This window comes from Mustelus asterias, chromosome 27 (genome assembly GCF_964213995.1).
Source record: "Mustelus asterias chromosome 27, sMusAst1.hap1.1, whole genome shotgun sequence".
NCBI classification, from domain to species: Eukaryota; Metazoa; Chordata; class Chondrichthyes; order Carcharhiniformes; family Triakidae; genus Mustelus; species Mustelus asterias.
The window spans coordinates 37,573,492-37,592,055 of record NC_135827.1 but is presented as its reverse complement, the minus strand read 5'-3'; the positions used below and the strand labels follow the sequence as shown (position 1 = coordinate 37,592,055).

Genomic DNA, 18,564 nt, shown 5'->3' with positions numbered 1-18,564 from the left:
TTCACAAAGTATATTGTGTGAGCAATACTTGGAATGGGTGCTTGAGTAGGATAATTGTGACAAACTCTGGAATCAGAGCTAGTTGAATGCTAAAGGTTAATTGGCTTAGGTGAGCTAAGGTAACACAAATGGCTATCCACGTCCAAAACTAACATGCAACCATTGACAACTGTATAGAGGACTTGGTATTGGAATAAATCACATAAGCCAGGATTTAACTTGTTTTCCTTTTACTGAGGTTTGAGGGACCAGTGAGGTATAATGGGGAGGATGAAGGAAAGAGTACTGGGCAAATTGTTTGAATGTATCTGGCCAGCTAAAAACACTTAATCTCAAAGTTTTGGTTACAATTTTTTAAGGTGCTTCTGAAAATTAGTATAAATGATGATGCAGCGTAGTGAGGCATTGGCAGAGAATGATGGGTATGGATTTATGTCTCAGCTTCTCGGTATACTGAGTTTGTGACTGGGAAATTGCTGAGCAGGAGTCCAGTGAATCCATTCAGGATATTGGAAGAGAAGAGCCCTCATTCAGTTATGCCCAAGCATCTATAGTTGTCAGAGGTCTGGGAGTCAGCGGCTTTTATTTGCCTTCAGTTGATGAGTGCTAATGGGACTCATGCTCACCTGAAGAAGGGGCTTGGGGCTCCGAAAGCTAGTGTGGCTTTTGCTACCAAATAAACCTGTTGGACTTTAACCTGGTGTTGTTAAACTTCTTGCTAATGGGACACCAGGGAAGCATGGTGAAAATAGCCTCGCAGGGAGGTTATATTAATATTAGTGGGATCAGTTGTTAATTCAGTGTGCAATTCTGGTCACTGAGGCATAGAGCATTCAAGATCAATGCAGTGTTGAGTCACAAGACTGACCTGAGGATTGAGTAATAAAGATTCGAGGAAAGTTGGTTTGTCAGTGTTGAAGGGAATGACTGAAAGAGGACCTCATTTTTATAAGGTACAATCTGGTACAGTAAAGGTAAATCAGCGGACCATATAAACTACACCAAGATGTGGAGATGCCGGTGTTGGACTGGGGTGGGCACAGTAAGAAGTCTCAAAACACCAGATTAAAGTCCAACAGGTTTATTTGGTAGCACGAGTTTTCGGAGCGCAGCTCCTCACTCACCTGATGAAGGAGCAGCGCTCTGAAAGCTCGTGCTACCAAATAAACCTGTTGGACTTTAACCTGGTGTTGTGAGACTTCTTACTGAACTATACCAAGATAATAGAAAATGTGAATGTGCTGGCAAGCTAGGGAAAGGCAAATGGAGAACTGAAGTTCAAAATCTCCCAAGCAATCATAATGTTGAATGGATTGGGTAGAAAAAAGCTAGAATCGTTTTTTGAAAAACAGGATACTCTGGGGTAGGGGAGAGATGAAGACAAATTAAGATGTGCAGAATCTCACCTCTGATAGTTTGCTGAGTTGACAGGAGTGTGAACATCAGATTTGCCATGCTCCTGGTACCCAACGCCGCATGAATAGTTGAATGATGATGGTATGTCTCTATGTTCGCGAGATCTGCCTTTCCCATCTGCTTGATGTCTTAAGCAACTTCAACTCAAGTCAGTTAACTCCTGCACAGCGATAAAGTAGATTTAATTCTGAAAGTGATCGCTGTTACTGTTTCATCTGCTACTAGGTGATCCACATCAGTTTGAACAAAAGTTTAACTACAGGCGGCCCATGTACCCTATCCTAAAATACATGTGGGGATTTGATAACTACAGGCAAAGCATCAAGGTGTGTATTATTTTAATTTAGTGTGTTTAACTATATTGTCTTATCTCTTGTGCACTAAATATGTTTTTAAAAAAATTTAACTCTAAGATATTTTAATTATATTAACATAGAACATAGAACAGTACAGCACAGAACAGGCCCTTCGGCCCACGATGTTGTGCCGAGCTTTGTCTGAAACCCAGATCAAGCTATTTCCTCCCTATCATCCCGAAGTACTCCATGTGCCTATCCAAAGGCTTCTTAAATGTTCCTAAAGTTTCTGACTCCACTATCCCTGCAGGCAGTCCATTCCACACCCCAACCACTCTCTGAGTAAAAAACCTACCTCGGACATCCTTCCTATATCTCCCACCATGAACCCTATAGTTATGCCCCCTAGTTACTGCTCCATTCACCCGAGGAAATAGTCTTTGAACGTTCACTCTATCTATCCCCCTCATCATCTTATAAACCTCTATCAAGTCTCCTCTCAACCTCCTCCGCTCCAAAAAGAAAAGCCCAAGTTCCCTCAACCTTTCCTCATAAGACCTACCCTCCAAACCAGGCAGCATCCTGGTAAATCTCCTTTGCACTCTTTCCAGTGTCTCCACATCCTTCTTGTAGTGAGGTGACCAGAACTGCACACAATATTCCAAATGTGGTCTCACCAAGGTCCTGTACAGTTGCAGCATAACCCCACGGTTCTTAAACTCAAACCCCCTGTTAATGAACGCCAACACACTATAGACCTTCTTCACGGCTCTATCCACTTGAGTGGCAACCTTCAGAGATCTATGGATATGAACCCCAAGATCTCTCTGTTCCTCCACAGTCTTCAGAACCCTACCTTTGACCCTGTAATCCACATTTAAATTTGTTCTACCAAAATGAATCACCTCGCATTTGTCAGGGTTAAACTCCATTTGCCATTTTTCAGCATCCTATCTATATCTCTTTGGGGATTTGATAACTACAGGCAAAGCATCAAGCTCTGCATCCTATCTATATCTCTTTGCAGCCTACAACAGCCCTCCACCTCATCCACTACTCCACCAATCTTGGTGTCATCAGCAAATTTACTGATCCACCCTACAGCCCCCTCCTCCAAGTCATTTATAAAAATTACAAATAGCAGAGGACCAAGCACTGATCCCTGTGGCACTCCGCTGGTAACCGGTTTCCAGTCCAAAAATTTTCCATCCACCACCACCCTCTGTTTTCTGTTAGATAGCCAGTTACCTATCCAATCGGCCAAACTTCCCTCTATCCCACACATCCTTACTTTCTTCATAAGCCGACCGTGGGAGACTTTATCAAACGCCTTACTAAAATCCATGTATATGACATCAACTGCACTACCTTCATCTACACACTTAGTTACCTCCTCAAAAAATTCTATCAAATTTGTGAGGCAAGACTTGCCCTTCACAAATCCGTGCTGACTATCCCGGATTAAGCTGCATCTTTCTAAACTTGAATATTAGGAACTACTTTGAGAATGGTTTTATTCTGTTGCCAATATTGAAGTGTAGTTGTCAGCTTTATACTCAGAACACTGAGTGCCGTTGAGTAAACCATATTTAGCTTATGCAATACACGTTAAAAGCCCTTTGCTCACACCTTGCAGGCTTCATAGTCAAGTTGTAGCAGGTAGAAAATAAATGAAACGGGGAATGAGGAGCATGTGGGAATGACATTGGTCAGTTGTAGCAAGGCACTGTGTTTCACCAGGCTTACATTCATTCTGGTTGCTTGCTTTTCGGGTCAAAATCTACATTTGAAGTCCATGTGGTACTTTTTAAATCACAATAGAAACTGCTTGAAAAAATACACGTTGAGCCTTTTACAATGGTTGTTGTGTCCAGCTAATGCAAAGAAAGCTGCCTGTTAACTTGCAGATAAAACTACTTGGCTTAGAGTCTAACCTGTTTGAGGTTTGTCCCCAGAGCGAGAGAAATAGCAAATATCACATTAATGCACCAGAATCTTAGAATCCCCACAGCACAGAAAGAGGCCATTCGGCCCATCGAGTCTGCACCGACCACAATCCCACCCAGGCCCTACCCCCATATCCCTACGTATTGTACCCACTAATCCCTCTAACCTACGCATCCCAGGACACTATGGGCAATTTTGGCTTGGCCAATCAACCTAACCCGCACATCTTTTCAATATTGAATATTGGTCTTTTCTAATTTTGTGACACAGGGATAAAGTTGGATAGAGTAGAATGAGCATTACTGTGCTGCTAATTGTGCTGTTGCTAACTCTGAAGTGCTGGACATAGCCACACGATACATAACGTGAAAAGTGTTGCATTCTCCAACACCAACATCTCTCATCTTGATAAAAGACATACAGTTGGATTTAATGGAGATACTCTATAACCCTAATCTGAAGTTCAGATCCACAATCTTAATGTCTGGTAAATCGCAACTCTCTCAACAGCCTTAAGATGTAATAGCCTAAATGGTTTTTGAACATGAAACTTTGAATTATTTCTTCTGTTTGTGCTTGTCTTCACAGACTCTAGCTGATTATGCGTTTGACAACTTGGAGGCAATGAACCCTCCTCTCTTCCTCCGATTCCTCAATCTGCTCATAAACGATGCCATCTTTCTGTTGGATGAAGCTATCCAGGTAGCTCATGCAGACCTTTTTATTACTTTCTTCACCTCACTCTGGTGTACACTCTTCTCCCCATCAAAAAACAAGTGGATGTGCAGAATGAGGAGTTTAATTGAATTTTTGTTTTCATTTATTAGTCTCACAAGTAGGCTTACGTTAACACTGCAATGAAGTTACTGTGAAAATCCCCCAGTCGCCACACTCCGGCGCCTGTTCGGGTACATTGAGGGAGCGTTTAGCATGGCCAGTGCACCTAACCAGCACGTCTTTTGGACTGTGGGAGGAAACAGGAGCAGCCAGGGGAAACCCACGCAGACGCAGGGAGAACGTGAAGACTCCGGACAGACAGTGACCCAAGCCGGGAATCGAACCCAAGTCCCTGGCGCTGTGAGGTTTTCCACCAAAAGAGAAAATGCTGGAAAATCTCAGCAGGTCTGGCAGCATCTGTAAGGAGAGAAAGGCTTTGACAAAGGGTCACCTGGACTTGAAACGTCAGCTCTTTTCTCTCCGTACAGATGCTGCCAGACCTGCTGAGAATTTCCAAGATTTTCTCTTTTGGTTTCAGATTTCAGCACCCTCAGTAATTTGCTTTTATCCAGTGAGGTTTCCCACCTTTTCCCCCTCCTTGTCTGATTCATTACTGGAATTCGGTTTCCAAAAGACCAGCAGAACCTCGCAAATGGCAGTTCTTCACTTGCGTGTCACCAGACTGTTGAAACGAACCCAGCCCAACATCCACACTTCCCAGCTGAGGATCCCAAACGATGATCAGGAGCAGAAGCCCTGGCTGACTTAGTTTTTCTCTTTTTATTTCTGTCTCCGTAAGCACTCTTGAATCAGCAAATTGTGTCATTTGACAATGCAGTTTGTCATTTGAAAGTTATTCTGGTTTATCTTTGCAGTATTTGAGCAAGATTAAAATCCAACAGATCGAGAAGGACCGGGGAGACTGGGATAACTTGCCTCCCGAAACCCGGAGAGAAAAGGAGGGCAATCTTCAGATGTTTGGGCAGCTGGCTCGCTTCCATAACATTATGTCCAATGAAACAATCGGCACCTTATCATTCCTTACTTCAGGTCAGTACGTTTGCAATGGAAGAGAAACAATAATGAGTGGAGCTTCAGGATCTGACACGGCTTCAAAGGTCATGCCATTTGGACTTTAGTAAACACCAGGTGGGGTTTGAATCTCCTGTTGTTTACAGGCACAGAGCCAGGGAAATCTGTAAGGGTTGTAAGGTGTGACTTGTTTTTAATAGGCTATTGAGAAGAACAAAATACGATGTAATGGAGTAGGATTCAAGCTCCTCGCTTGAATAGCAACATGAAAGATATGATCGGGAATGCACTGCCTGAAAGGGTGGTGGAAGCAGATTCAATAGTAACTTTCTAAAGGGAATTAGACAAATACCTGAAACTTGAAACATTTGCAGATTTTATGATGAAAGAGCAGTGTTCGGTGCTTCCTAAACTCTCTCCCACTGACCCCATTTTAGTGCCTCAGACTCTGTGATTTCGGTGTGAAAAGTTTGTTTTAAATTTTATTTATTCGTGTCACAACATTTAACATTGCAATGAAGTTACTGTGAAAATCCCCTAGTTGCCACACTCTGGCGCCTGTTCGGATACACTAAGGCAGAATTTAGCATGGCCAATCCATCTAACCAGAATGTCTTTCGGACTGTGGGAGGAAACTGGAGCACCCGGAGGAAACTCATGCAGACACGTGGAGAACATGCAGACTCCGCACAGACAGCGACCCAAGCTGGGAATCGAACCCGAGTCCCTGGCGGGTGCTATAGGAAGTTTAGAGAGTTGCTGAGTGGCAGATGGGGGGGGAGTTGTTGAGCAGGGAGGGTGTTGTTGACTGGGGTTGGTTGGTGGTTCTAAAACTGCTGGGTTTGCCCTGTAAAAAGCAAAGACCCAATTTTTCACAGGCTGTGGTTGTAGCAGCAATGGGACCTCCAAGAACAGACTATTAAGCCACGCATACCGACAGACAAGAAACAAACATTTAAAGGGTCAAAACGCAGCCTGAGCTCTGTGGCCGCCATTGTTACCTTGGAGCTAGTAACCCCTAAATCTTGTCGACCCAGTTTGGAAACCCCTTGAGTAGGGGACTGGGATTAACCGGAGAGCTGTTTCAAAGATCCGACAGACACAGTGGTCCAAATTACCACCTCTCGTGCTTTACCACTCAATCAAATTGAAAAGCAAAATAACTTGATAAATGAGCCCTCTTAAAGCAGGAAAGAAGTGCTTGAAATATGAATCTGGGTATGAATCAAGTATTTTAACACTAAAACTTGTCATTGCTAAGAAGCCCCAGGGAGCTGTGTAGTTTCAAATTACAAATTCCCTCACCCAATCTCCCCTAAGCTGAGATTGTGGTGTTTCCCAGGAACTTTGGAAGTGAGTTGGCGCAGTGTGGTCAATGGCAGGAGCCTGGGAAGAGTCGTGCAGCTCCTCTTCCCCTGTGACAAGTCTCAGACCATAAGTGTTAAAAGGGGTAAATATGTAAAAATAATGGAAAGATACCCATTTTTTAAAATAAAGGTTTATATAAATTCCAACAGCAAGAAGCTGTAAGTTTATCAATTTCGAGCTTTCTAGAGAGCCGGGCAGATTATGTGAAGCTGTGCTTCCCTGAACAGAACCTTGTTCAATAGGAGCATGAATCAGAGATTAATGTGCCCCAGGTTAGCCAACCCTTGTCTCTGCGCAACACCCCCATCCCTCCTGGTGCTGCCTCGCTGAATTTTCCGATATTTCTCCATATTGCTGGTTAATTTTTGATAACCTGAATGTCGGGTCCCGATTTCTTTTTAAACAAGCAGCGACGTTGAAAATTCCCCCAAAATCTGATTTTATTTTAAGAATCTGAATTAACATTTTGAAATTTGGGAGCATTGTGTGATATCGCATGCCATGTGCCTGGTGTTAATAGCCCAAGCACCAGGGATGTCTGTGCTGGCAGTTCTGGGCCACTGAGACACCCCAATACACCCAGCTCCTGTGTGCAGGGCAACGAGAGAAAGTGAAGTCTGATTGGGAAGCCACTCATCGTGCTAAAGACGCCCATGACCTCGAGCATTAGTCAGCCCAAGCGTGATTTAATTTCAAAACATGCAAATTTGTGGTTCAATTCCCTGATCATCTAATCTGAGGGCAGTGATTGTCTCATTTCCAAGGCTCCGATGTGAAATCAAGACTAAATGCTTAATCCTTGCTGTTTAGTGCTAACCGGAGGCAGAGGAAAGCAAAGGCAGTGAGAGTAGTGTGCGCTATGAGATGTGATTCTGCACTATGAACCACATCAAATAGTATTAATCCATCTTTTATGTGGCATTGAACAACATAGGAATAGAAGGAGAACATTCACCCCATCCAGCCTGCTCCACCATTCAATTTGATCACAGCTGATCTGTACCTCAACTCCATTTACCAACCTTAACTTCAATTTCCTAGTTACTCTGACCCAGCGAGAATGTCCACAAGCTAGAAGGTCCAAGATGTGGTTCTTAGATTGTATTGAATTAGCTGAATTCAGCCAAAGCAGCAGTTGGGATGTTGCAGCTGGCCTCAGCGCCCTGAGCCTGGAGGGGAAGAATTTCTGTTCCTGGCCTCTGTTCATTGACTTGTGCGTAAAGTGGTTGTTGCATGAAGACAGACCTGAGCTCAGCTGTGATGTTGTCCCCAGCCAAACTATCTGCCAATAGCTGGACAGACAGTTGAACTGTGGGGTCATTTGGTGAAGAATCGTCTTTGCCCCTGGAACTCGGTCCCAGCATGAGTTAGCACATTCAGGGGAGGAGGGAAAATTGAAGGATTTGTTTTTTGTGTCAAAGCCACCAACAAACTGTGATTGTTTCAGTTACCTACTCTGATTCTCTCTGGCAGAAATCAAGGCATTGTGTGTGCACCCCATCCTTGCTGAGCGGATCATCTCAATGCTGAACTACTTTCTTCAGCACTTAGTTGGGCCTAAAATGGGTGCCCTCAAGGTCAAGGATTTCAGTGAATTTGACTTTAAGCCACAACAGTTGGTGTCTGACATTTGTACCATCTATCTGAACCTGGGGTAAGTGCCAACAGTTCAACAATATAGAATTTGTACCTTGAAGCAAATAGGTGGAACCTGATTCCAAAGATTCCCTGCAGTATGGAAGGAGGCCATTCAGCCCATCGAGTGGCACAGGAAGGCACAGCACAGTGGTTAGGACTGTTGCCTCACAGCACCAGGGACCCAGGTTCGATTTCAGCCTCGGGTCACTGTCTGTGTGGAGTTTGCACCTTCTCCCCGTGTCTGTGTGGGTTTCCTCCGGGTGCTCCAGTTTCCTTCCACAGTCCAAAGATGTGCAGGTAGGTAGATTGGCCATGCTAAATTGCCCCTTAGTGTCCCAAGATATGTAGGTTAGGGGGATTAGCCATGGTAAATGTGTGGGGTTATGGGGATAGAGCAGGAGATGCTTGGTCAAAGAGAGTCAGTGCAGATTTAATGGGCTGAATGGCCTCCTTTGGCACTGTAGGGATCCTATGGGCCCGATTTTACCATTTTCATTCTAGGTGCTGAATCTGGGTGCAATTCAGATCCGACTTGAAAATCTGTTCTCAGGCGCCCCCATACGCACTCAGCCTGGAAACAAAATCCCGAGTCTGAATCACGCCTGAAAGGCTGCTGCTCCGATTGGAGCCTTCAACTGCGCATGCGCAGAAAAAAATAGAAAAACGCTCCCCTGTCACATCGCTCCCAGGAGCAAAAAGTGGATAAAACAGCCCGGGAGCGAAAAGTGGGAGCGATGGCCCCCACAGATATCGCCCCACCCCCACAACATAACTGTCCCCCTTATCCATTCCCCTCCCCACTACCCAGACTGATCGGGACCCCCAGCCCCCTTTCCACCCCACCGATCGCCCGCAGAGTGGCAGCGGTCCACCCCCCCCCCCCCCCCCCGTCCTCCAACAGAGATCCCTCTAGCCACCCTTCTCCCCACCAGAGAATGATCGGCCTCCCCCACACCAAAGAATGATAGGGCCTTCCTCCTCCCCCACCCCACCTCACCAGAGAATGATCTGACCCGTCTCCCTCCCCCCAACACTGATCTGAGTCAGAGAGTTGTTGGAAGCTCTGAACTTACCTCATTAGAAGCTGGAGTGCCCGAAACAGACCTTTGCCGAGCGTGTCTGTTTCACGCCGAATCCGGATGGGCAAACGCGATGGTAAAGGGGGAAATGTTGGTGAAGTTGGGCGGGCAGCCCATTAATTCAATTTAAATGCATGCAAATGCATTTAAATTGCCGTTGCGCCTGTTTCGGGCGCGAATCAGATCGTGGCCATTTTGGGACGTTGGTAAAGTGGGCATCTGCGCGGACACGAGCGCGGATCGCGTTAATCGCCTCACGCTCGACTTTACCAAGTGGGCGCAACGCAATGATAAAATTGGGCCCTATGAGTCTACGCCAATTCTCTGAAAGAGAAACTTACCCATGCCAATCCCCCATCCTATCCCCCGTAACCCCACACATATACCATGGCCAATCCTCTAACCTGCACATCTTTGGACTATGGGAGGAAACCCAAGCAGACACGGGGAGAACATGTAAACTCCATACACACGGTCACCCAAGGCCGGATTCGAACTCGGGTCTCTGGCGCTGTGAGGCAGCAGTGCTAACCCACTGTGCCGCCATGCCGCCTTCTGAATTGGAATATACCATATTGATACTTGATTACTAATGACTGAAAGGCGGGTTCTGGTAACGAAAAATGCTGTAAAATGTACAGTAAGTGGCCTGTTACTTAACCCCGGAACCATTTAGTCTACATCAAAGCTGTTACCGAAATTAAGACGCAAGACAGTGGAAAGTAAAACAAAGTGATGCCCCTTCCATTCTTACAGTCTCTGTATATTTTTTGTTGGGTTTAATTTGTGTGCTATTTAAAATTATCTGGGTAGCGATTACTTGAAGATTGGACAAAAGTGGGTTTCTGTTCAAATGAAAATCGAGTGTATTTAAAGATGATAAACTGAGGAAATTTAAAGCTATATGCAAGTAGGCAACTTCTCTCTGCCAGTACTATATGTATATGTTACCAGCTAAAAGAGTACATGTAAGAACAAAGCAGAGTGACTAACATCAAAGAAGATCTTCATTGGAATAAAAGCAAAACACTGCAGATACTGGAAATCTGAAATAAAAACAGAAAGTGCTGCAATAACTCAGCAGGTCTGGCAGCACTGATAGAGAGAGAAACAGTTAATGTTATGAGTTGATTATAATTCACCAGAACTGAAAAAGAGTCATATTTGATTCAATGTTAAGACCTCGATTGGAATTGAGTTCCTCCTCATGAAGAGTATTTTCTGCTACCGTCGACATTTTGACTCTATTGGGATTTCCATTGTTAAAGGCATTAACTTGCCTGCCATGGCACTCCACACCTCAATTTTTCTTCTTAATTACTGGATGAGAATGCAAATGCAATAAGCTTTACCTGCCCCTTCCTTGATATTGGAGAGTGAAGCCAAGCAACGCGTGTAAAAGTTATTCAGTTGCCCTAGCTGCTAGTTCTAACCTCTCCCTTCTTAACTCCTCCACCAGAGTGAAGGAGAATTTCTGTGCAACTGTGCCAAAGGACGGACGCTCCTATTCTCCAATGCTGTTTGCACAGACGGTGCGGGTGCTGAAGAAGATCAATAAGCCAGGCAACATGATCATGGCTTTCAGTGAGCTGGCTGATAAAGTAAAGGTACGTCACGGTTCATTCATTGGCTTTTTTTTCAAAAATATACCTTATTCGTATAGAATCTGCAAAACACATTACAAAGGATTTCCAATCATCACAGCAGCAAGGTTCCATCACAATTACATTTTTCCCTGAGATCAAAATTCACGCCGAGTTCAATTTAAGAACATTACGTATGGGTGGCACAGTGGTTAGCACTGCTGCCTCACAGCGCGAGGGACCTGGGTTCGATTCCCAGCTTGGGTCACTGTCTGTGTGGAGTTTGCATGTTCTCCCCATGTCTGTGTGGGTTTCCTCCGGGTGCTCCGGTTTCCTCCCACAATCTGAAAGATGCCCTGGTTAGGGTGCATTGACCCGAACAGGCGCCGGAGTGTGATGACTTGGGGAATTTCACCGTAACTTCATTGCAGTGTTAATGTAAGCCTTGCTTGTGACTAATAAATACATTTTACTTTACTTTTACTTTACTTTATGTTTCAATACAAGTCCAAAGTTCTTTACAAAACTATGTACATTGGTCATGTTGCACTCGGCAGTGCTTTAATAGAGTTACATACGGTGAGAATTATACACACAGTTTGAGGGGTTTTACCTGGTCACTAGCGTCTCTGTCTACATTGGCTGAAAGGCCTTCATGGTTAATTCATTGGCTTTACTGTTAGTCAACAGCAATGGTACAGAAATCTTCAGAAGGCGCAATGTCTTGTGAATGAAAGAGCCTTTCTCTGGCCTCATTAAGGTTGGCGTGACCACAGTACCAGCCATAACATGCTTTATTCCAATTTTTCACCCCACAAGTGCATGTTTAACTTATAACCGGGATCAAGCAAGTGATCTGGGCTGTGTTGTGAGGATGTAGGGGAGTTTCAAACACGGCCACTATTTGCATCGGCTGCTGATGACATTTCAGAATAATGACCACCCACGCCAATGGTTCACATTTATATTTGATGAACAGGTCTAGCCCTGTTTTTGGAGGGATTTTTCATGGTTTCAAAGGTCAATTTAAATGCCAACATCTAAGGCAAGCCTTTCCTTTGTGTCTCCAGAGTCTGAAGCTCCAGGCAAAGCTATATTTAGACAGTGCGCTGGTTTAGGTACTTTACCTCATTAAACGATGCCATCTTGGACCACAGCTAACGTTGATTCTCTGCCAATCAGTCTCTTGCAGATCTGCAACAGCAGGAAGAGGAAACATTTGTCGACGCGCCGGATGAATTCCTGGATCCAATAATGAGCACAGTGATGACCGATCCCGTTATACTGCCCTCCTCCCGGGTGACAGTCGACAGGTCAACCATAGCTAGGCATCTCCTCAGGTAAGGAATTTGGATCAAAGGGGGAAAGTTAATTCCAGTGTGTCACTGATGGTAGAATTGAAGGCAGTGAATTTAATTTGCGTAGTGTGGAGATGTCGGTGTTGGACTGGGGTGGGCAACAGTAAGTAGTCTCACAAAACACCATGTTAAAGTCCCAACAGGTTTATTTCGTAGCACAAGCTTTCAGACTCGCCTGATGAAGGAGCAGCGCTCCGAAAGTTCGTGCTACCAAATAAACCTGTTGGACTTTAACCTGGTGTGGTGAGACTACTAAAGTTGCTTACCATCCTGTATTTTAAATTCACACTGCAATATTTCTGGTCTTTATTCTGTTTTGCTTCAGTGACCAAACCGACCCATTCAATCGGAGCCCACTCACGATGGATCAGATCAAAGCAAACTCAGAAATGAGAGAAAAGATTCAGCAGTGGTTGGCAGAAAGGAAACGACAGAAGGGTCAAAATGGGCAGACCTTCGAGTGAAACACCAAAAAACGACAACTGAGAGAGTACAGTTACGGGATATTCACGGCTGTCTAAATCTGCCTGCTGTACCAGAACCATCCAGGGACTGTACCTTAACGGCATATCTTAATCCATCATTGCAACCCCTGTTCATTACCGATCAATGTAATGGGATATTCTTGTTGTACCTGTGCAGGAGGTTGGTCCAGCACAGTCCCATTTTTGCTCTCGAGCAGCCAGCTCCCAATAATAGCACTTCAAATTCAGTATTTTCCTTTCGATGTGGCTAACTGAAAGTCAGAAATGTGAGAAGACCTGTAAAATATGTCCGCTGAGTGAGAAGTTCACAATCAACCATGTGCTTTTTAAAAAGTTGGTAAATGTTCAGTGGCTTTGAAATAGTGTTGTGCAGTTTTAAGGTACAAGCACTTAATGTGCTTGTGTAAAATTCCATTTTTCTGCTGTTTTAGTGGGCATCTCAACATTCTTATTTTAAATGGGTTAAGAACTCTACTTAAATAGCAGATGAAGGAAATTGGCAAGCTACTGCAGCACAGCATCATTCCCAGGCCTGGGTGCTTAATTCTCTTACTCATCAGAACCATCTTTTGGAGGCGCTGGATGGACACTGATGTTCATTTAGCTATCTGACTGGAAGGGCTTCAGAGGGCCTGTGTAAAGTGGGAAGCGGCTAATGGTCATGCAAATGCATTGGTGCGCGAGATCTCCTTAATTATTATGCATGCGCCAAGACCAGTAGCACTGCGCTGCTGCTGTGACGTTTACTCTCCGATGAGTCCTGAGCAGAAGAAAGGGCAACTTTGTTCTGTCGCTTACTCGGCATTGAACCTTGCATGTCCAAACTTGCATACAGGAGCTTCTGCAAAGTCTGCTACACTAAGAATCCCTTTTGTGGTGCTATCCATGACACCAGTTGTGTGAGGGAGTCCCTGCAAATATTGATGTGTTCCAAGACATCTCCTGCAAATATTGCCACACCCTAGGAAACCCAAACCCTTTTCCCACTTCTCTCAGTGACCTAAAGGAAATAGGAATATTAAAGGAAAGTTAGTTTTTCATTTTTACTGATGTATGTGTAAGTCAACAATAGGTATAGAGTGCAAAATTCTTAACAATAGCAACAAAAACTGTACTCACGACCCCAGACAGTCAAAAACCCAATTACTTTCACACAGCTCCTGGAATCCCCTTGCGAATCCTGGTTTGGAAATCTGTGTTGAAACGGAAAAGCTCAAACACTGTGTTGGCTGTGGCTGCCTTAAAAAACGTCTCCTGTTATAAGATGCAAAGACCACACTACAAAGGGTTAAAGTGTATCTGTAACCTCAATGCGGTCCCCTTATTGAAAACACTGTCCGTGCGCGAGGGAATGGTTTGTGCAGATCCTTTTTCTCTATCCTTCTCCAACACACACAACTAAAAGATTGTGCTGTCAGTCACCACCTCTATGTGTAAGCCATAGGTTCACTCCTAACCTCCCTTTCCTGATGCAGATGAGAATGGATACTAGATATGCATTGCGTAGGTTTGAACTAGGGGTGAACAAATGATACCTACATTGTATGGGGTTGATGCAAAGTATGATATCAGGGATATGGACAGCCAAGTTGATGGAAACTAGTAACATGTAGCAATTGCAAAGTATTTTAAGGCTATGTGAGGATACACTGTTCGATTTATTTTTTTCAGATGCACATCAACTTAATTACCTATGAGCAGTGAATCTTCAGGAATAGTGATGGTCATTTCATGTATTCAGTGTTTTTTGTCTTCTGAGAAGCACTGTAGATTTTTAACTTGGTGAGAGTGCTACCAAATAACAGCACTTTCAACAAAAGTTTCTTTTAATAAAATAAGTTTTTGAGTAGACTGGTACTTGAGTGGTGTCCAGTGAAGTTTGATGAGGCAGAGGGAGAGTAATGTTACTTGTTTTGGTAGGCATCAAAAGCCTTTGGTTCTGTCTTGTTCACTGAACCTTTGAGTGAGACAATTTGCATCCAGTTTAATTTTGCCTCCTTTGGGAACTGATCGTTCCTCGTACAAAACTTGTGCTGGCATGTTTTAAATCCAGTGCCCCTACTACTGACCTCCTGCCCCATTGAGTTTGAACGCACTGCTCTCCTTATATATGGACTATGTAAGAAAGATTGTTGGGGGTTTTCCTTCAGCCCTATATACTCTTTCCCTATGTCTCAAATGGCTTATGGTTTTTTTCTCATGTTTTCTCACAGGAATTTGTGGAGATGTTAATTGTTGTTAGGGAGGGAAGAAGCATAGAAATTGACCATTTGATTTGTTGCTATTTTCAATTGCAGAGGAACTCTTTGCTTAGTGAAGGATTAAGAAGTGGTTGTTACCATCTTGTCAATGTGAACAATCTCATTTCATACTTAACCATCTGGAAACAGCACAGTTATAATATGGAAGCGATGTAGTTCAAATTTGCAGCGACAGCTAGTTAACTAGGCATGAATCTCTTTTCCATCTGCCATTTAGAGCTTCATGCTGTATACTTTCATGGTGTCACGCTGACAATGGATGACAAGTATTTTTAAAAATGAACCAAGAACATTTTATTGACATTCTTGATTTGTACTGAAATGTTTGTGATTTCTGCTTGTTTGGAGTTGAGAGACTTGAACAGGTGTAAAGAAATTTTTAAAGAATGTTTATTCACAAATTAAATTGCTTGTTGCGAAGGTCTGAGATACAAGGAGATGAGCTAAACTTCCTCTCAGCTTTCTGATTTGTTATCCATCCTTGCTGTCCTCAGGGGTCTGGCTCTGCTGTACCTTTGGCTTTACACTGAATAGCAATGAATTGAGGGCTGGGATTAAACTCCCAAGTTGCTTGGCTACATTGGTGTCTAAACTTTGAAGTTCTGCTATCCTACTTCTCCGTAAAGGCTGAGGAAATAGGCTGCATGTGGGGGGATGCAGGAGGGCTGTTGGGCCTGCATCTGTGAGGGGCAGTGCTTTCATTAATCAGAAGAGAAAGAGGTATAGGTTCAGCACTTCAGTAAATCTTAACACTCGTGGTTTCTTTGGGAATGTTTACTGGGGCACATGCAAGGAGATGTTTATATTTTGTCTGTGTACTTGGAAAGAATTCATAAATTGAAGTCAGTGTACATCAAAAAAAAATTCAAGATTAAAAGTACAGAGGAGATCAATATTTTTTTTTAAATGGTTTTCTTTGTGCTTTATTTATTCTTCTCGACACTCCCAACCTAAACACCACTCATCTCCTTAACTGGAAATACGGATTGACAGCATATTCTTACCCTTGCTGATGTTGAAACTAACAGCTGGGAAGGAGCTTACAGCTGTTGTGTCCTGTCCTTGGTAACTTCTCTCTAAGTGTTCTTTGTTTCCCTCAAATTCGGGTCAACTGATGCCGTGGACAAAGACACTCAAACTCTCGAATTATTGTACAACAAAACTCCTTTATTATCCTCTACCAAGTTACCACAGAAGTATCAAACTTCTCCAAAACTTTAATACATCAAATTTTGTTATACACAAAGTAACTGGCCTCTGACTTTGTTCTACACAAAGTACCCAAAAGGTATCAAAAGCTTCACAAAATATCCGAACTCACAAATTGGACTTGGAAATAATACCCGTGACGGGGTGAACCGATCAGATTCCCTCCTGATGGGCTTTGTTCCGATGTCTCCGAGTCCCAGACTCGGGGTCTTGCTGTTTGTTCTGCTGTGGTTGATCCCGGGTTACTGCTGCCGATGTCTCTGAATCTCTCCTCCTCACACAGATATTGCTGGCACTGATCATGCTTCCAGTCACGTATTCACAGGACAGGCACTAATCAGTCTTTTTGGTCATGAATGCTGAAGAGTCATGCCTCAGTCAAGGGTTGTAATTCTCTCAGGAACACGGCGCACAGGGGTCCGTGTTCAATCACTGACTATTCAAGGCACAGTAAGAAGTCTCACAACACCAGGTTAAAGTCCAACAGGTTTATTTGGAATCACGAGCTTTCGGAACACTGCTCCTTCGAAGGAGCAGCACTCTGGGAAAGCTCGTGATTCCAAATAAACCTGTTGGACTTTAACCTGGTGTTGTGAGACTTCTTACTGTGCCCACCCCAGTCCAACACCAGCATCACCACATCATGTTCAAGGCATAGCAACAGCCACTGTCCAATCAATTCTCATGCTCATTCCACAGCTGCACATCCTGTTCTTTGCTGCTCCCATTGTCCTTAGCCTGATAGAGTTAGTCCTTTTATCCACTAGGCTTTGCTGGTGCCTTTATGAATACCCATCAGGCTACATCTACCTTTGGGGAAACCATTCCACAGGCATATTGTTGAAATTGCAACAACTGAAATAGGTTCAAGCTTTTTAAATGTGGTGTGCTTTCTACTCTTATCTGACTTCCTGGGGAGTCTGCGCTGGCTAGAGGGTGACCTACTTATGTGGGCTAAGTCTTTGGTCTTATTGTATTCATTAATAAGCTTTAGGTTTATTGGAAACCTGGTATTAATTATTTCTTTTTTTTTGCTGTATTTTGTTTGTAACCAGATGCAGATGTAGAGCAGTTCAAAGTTCCTTCACAGTTTCTACTCCTTCAAGAAAAGTAACTTGAGTAAAATAGCTAATGTAAAACTGTATCCTGAATTTGTCCCTTTGGGCATCACAGTGGCACAGTGGTTAGCACTGCTGCCTCACAGCGCCAGGGACCCGGGTTCAATTCCAGCCTCTGGTCACTGCCTGTGTGGCGTTTGCACATTCTCCTCTGGGTGCTCCGGTTTCCTCCCACAGTCCAAAGATGTGCTGGTTAGGTTGATTGGCCATGCTAAAATTGCCCATTAGTGTCAGGGGGATTAGCAATGTAAATATGAGGGGTTACGGGAATAGGGCCTGGGTGGGATTATGGTCATGGCAGACCCGATGGGCCGAATGGCCTCCTTCTGCACCGTTGGGATTCTATGATTCCAGTCTTTAGGGTGGGAGTTACTGTGTTGTGCTAAAAAGCACTGTTGATGCTACAGTGGTTTATCATTTTGCAAAATGAAGTTTATCAGTTTGCAAGATAAATTAATGTGTGCGACTTTGCAACTGAACTGAGTGTGGTCCAAGCACATGACTGACTAGCATGAGAAACTAGACATAGTACAAATGGATTTCTGTAGTTGATGCAGTTGGGAGTGGCAAACCCGCTGTCTTTTGTAGGTGAGGTCAGCCGTGCCTATGCTCAGCTTTCATAAGCTACGCCGTTTTGGAGTTGATAGTTGGAAACTTTTTTTGTAATTTTGTTTTCTCTCGCCTCTGCTCCCTTTCCAAAAGTCTGGAACTAGAGTAACCAATTGAACCACCCTCCCCACTATCGCTCAAGGTCAGTTAACACTGCACAGAAGGGGTTGGGGGGGCAATTTTATCTATGGATATTTGCATAAAATAAGCAATTTTGGGTCAGGTAATTCTCCTTGGTTGATCATTCATCACCAGTTTTAAATAGTAAACCCCATCTCTCTCTCTGAAGACTGGGGAGGTAATTGCACCACTTAATGCAACGTAATGAGCTTGAATGGTTTGAAGTTAATTTCAAAATGTAAAATGGGCAATTTTGAATGAGCTACCCATTGTACCTCTCCCAATTTTAATCCACGTTTTAATTCAAGATAAATATAAATAGGGAGAG

The 18,564-nt window shown here is 43.8% G+C and overlaps 1 protein-coding gene across 3 annotated transcripts in view; it reads left to right on the top strand.

Moving 5' to 3' along the window:
- The window catches only part of ube4a (ubiquitination factor E4A (UFD2 homolog, yeast)), a 52,895-nt gene extending 36,811 nt beyond the window's left edge, over positions 1–16,084 (top strand). For all 3 annotated transcript variants that reach the window (XM_078199049.1, XM_078199051.1, XM_078199050.1), the window contains exons 14-20: positions 1,642–1,742; positions 4,248–4,361; positions 5,252–5,426; positions 8,250–8,430; positions 10,953–11,100; positions 12,259–12,416; positions 12,760–16,084. In XM_078199049.1, the coding sequence (XP_078055175.1) occupies positions 1,642–1,742; positions 4,248–4,361; positions 5,252–5,426; positions 8,250–8,430; positions 10,953–11,100; positions 12,259–12,416; positions 12,760–12,898 (1,016 nt within the window). In that variant the 3' untranslated portion in view covers positions 12,899–16,084. The remainder of the gene's footprint in view (positions 1–1,641; positions 1,743–4,247; positions 4,362–5,251; positions 5,427–8,249; positions 8,431–10,952; positions 11,101–12,258; positions 12,417–12,759) is intronic.
- The last annotated feature ends 2,480 nt before the right edge of the window (positions 16,085–18,564 follow it).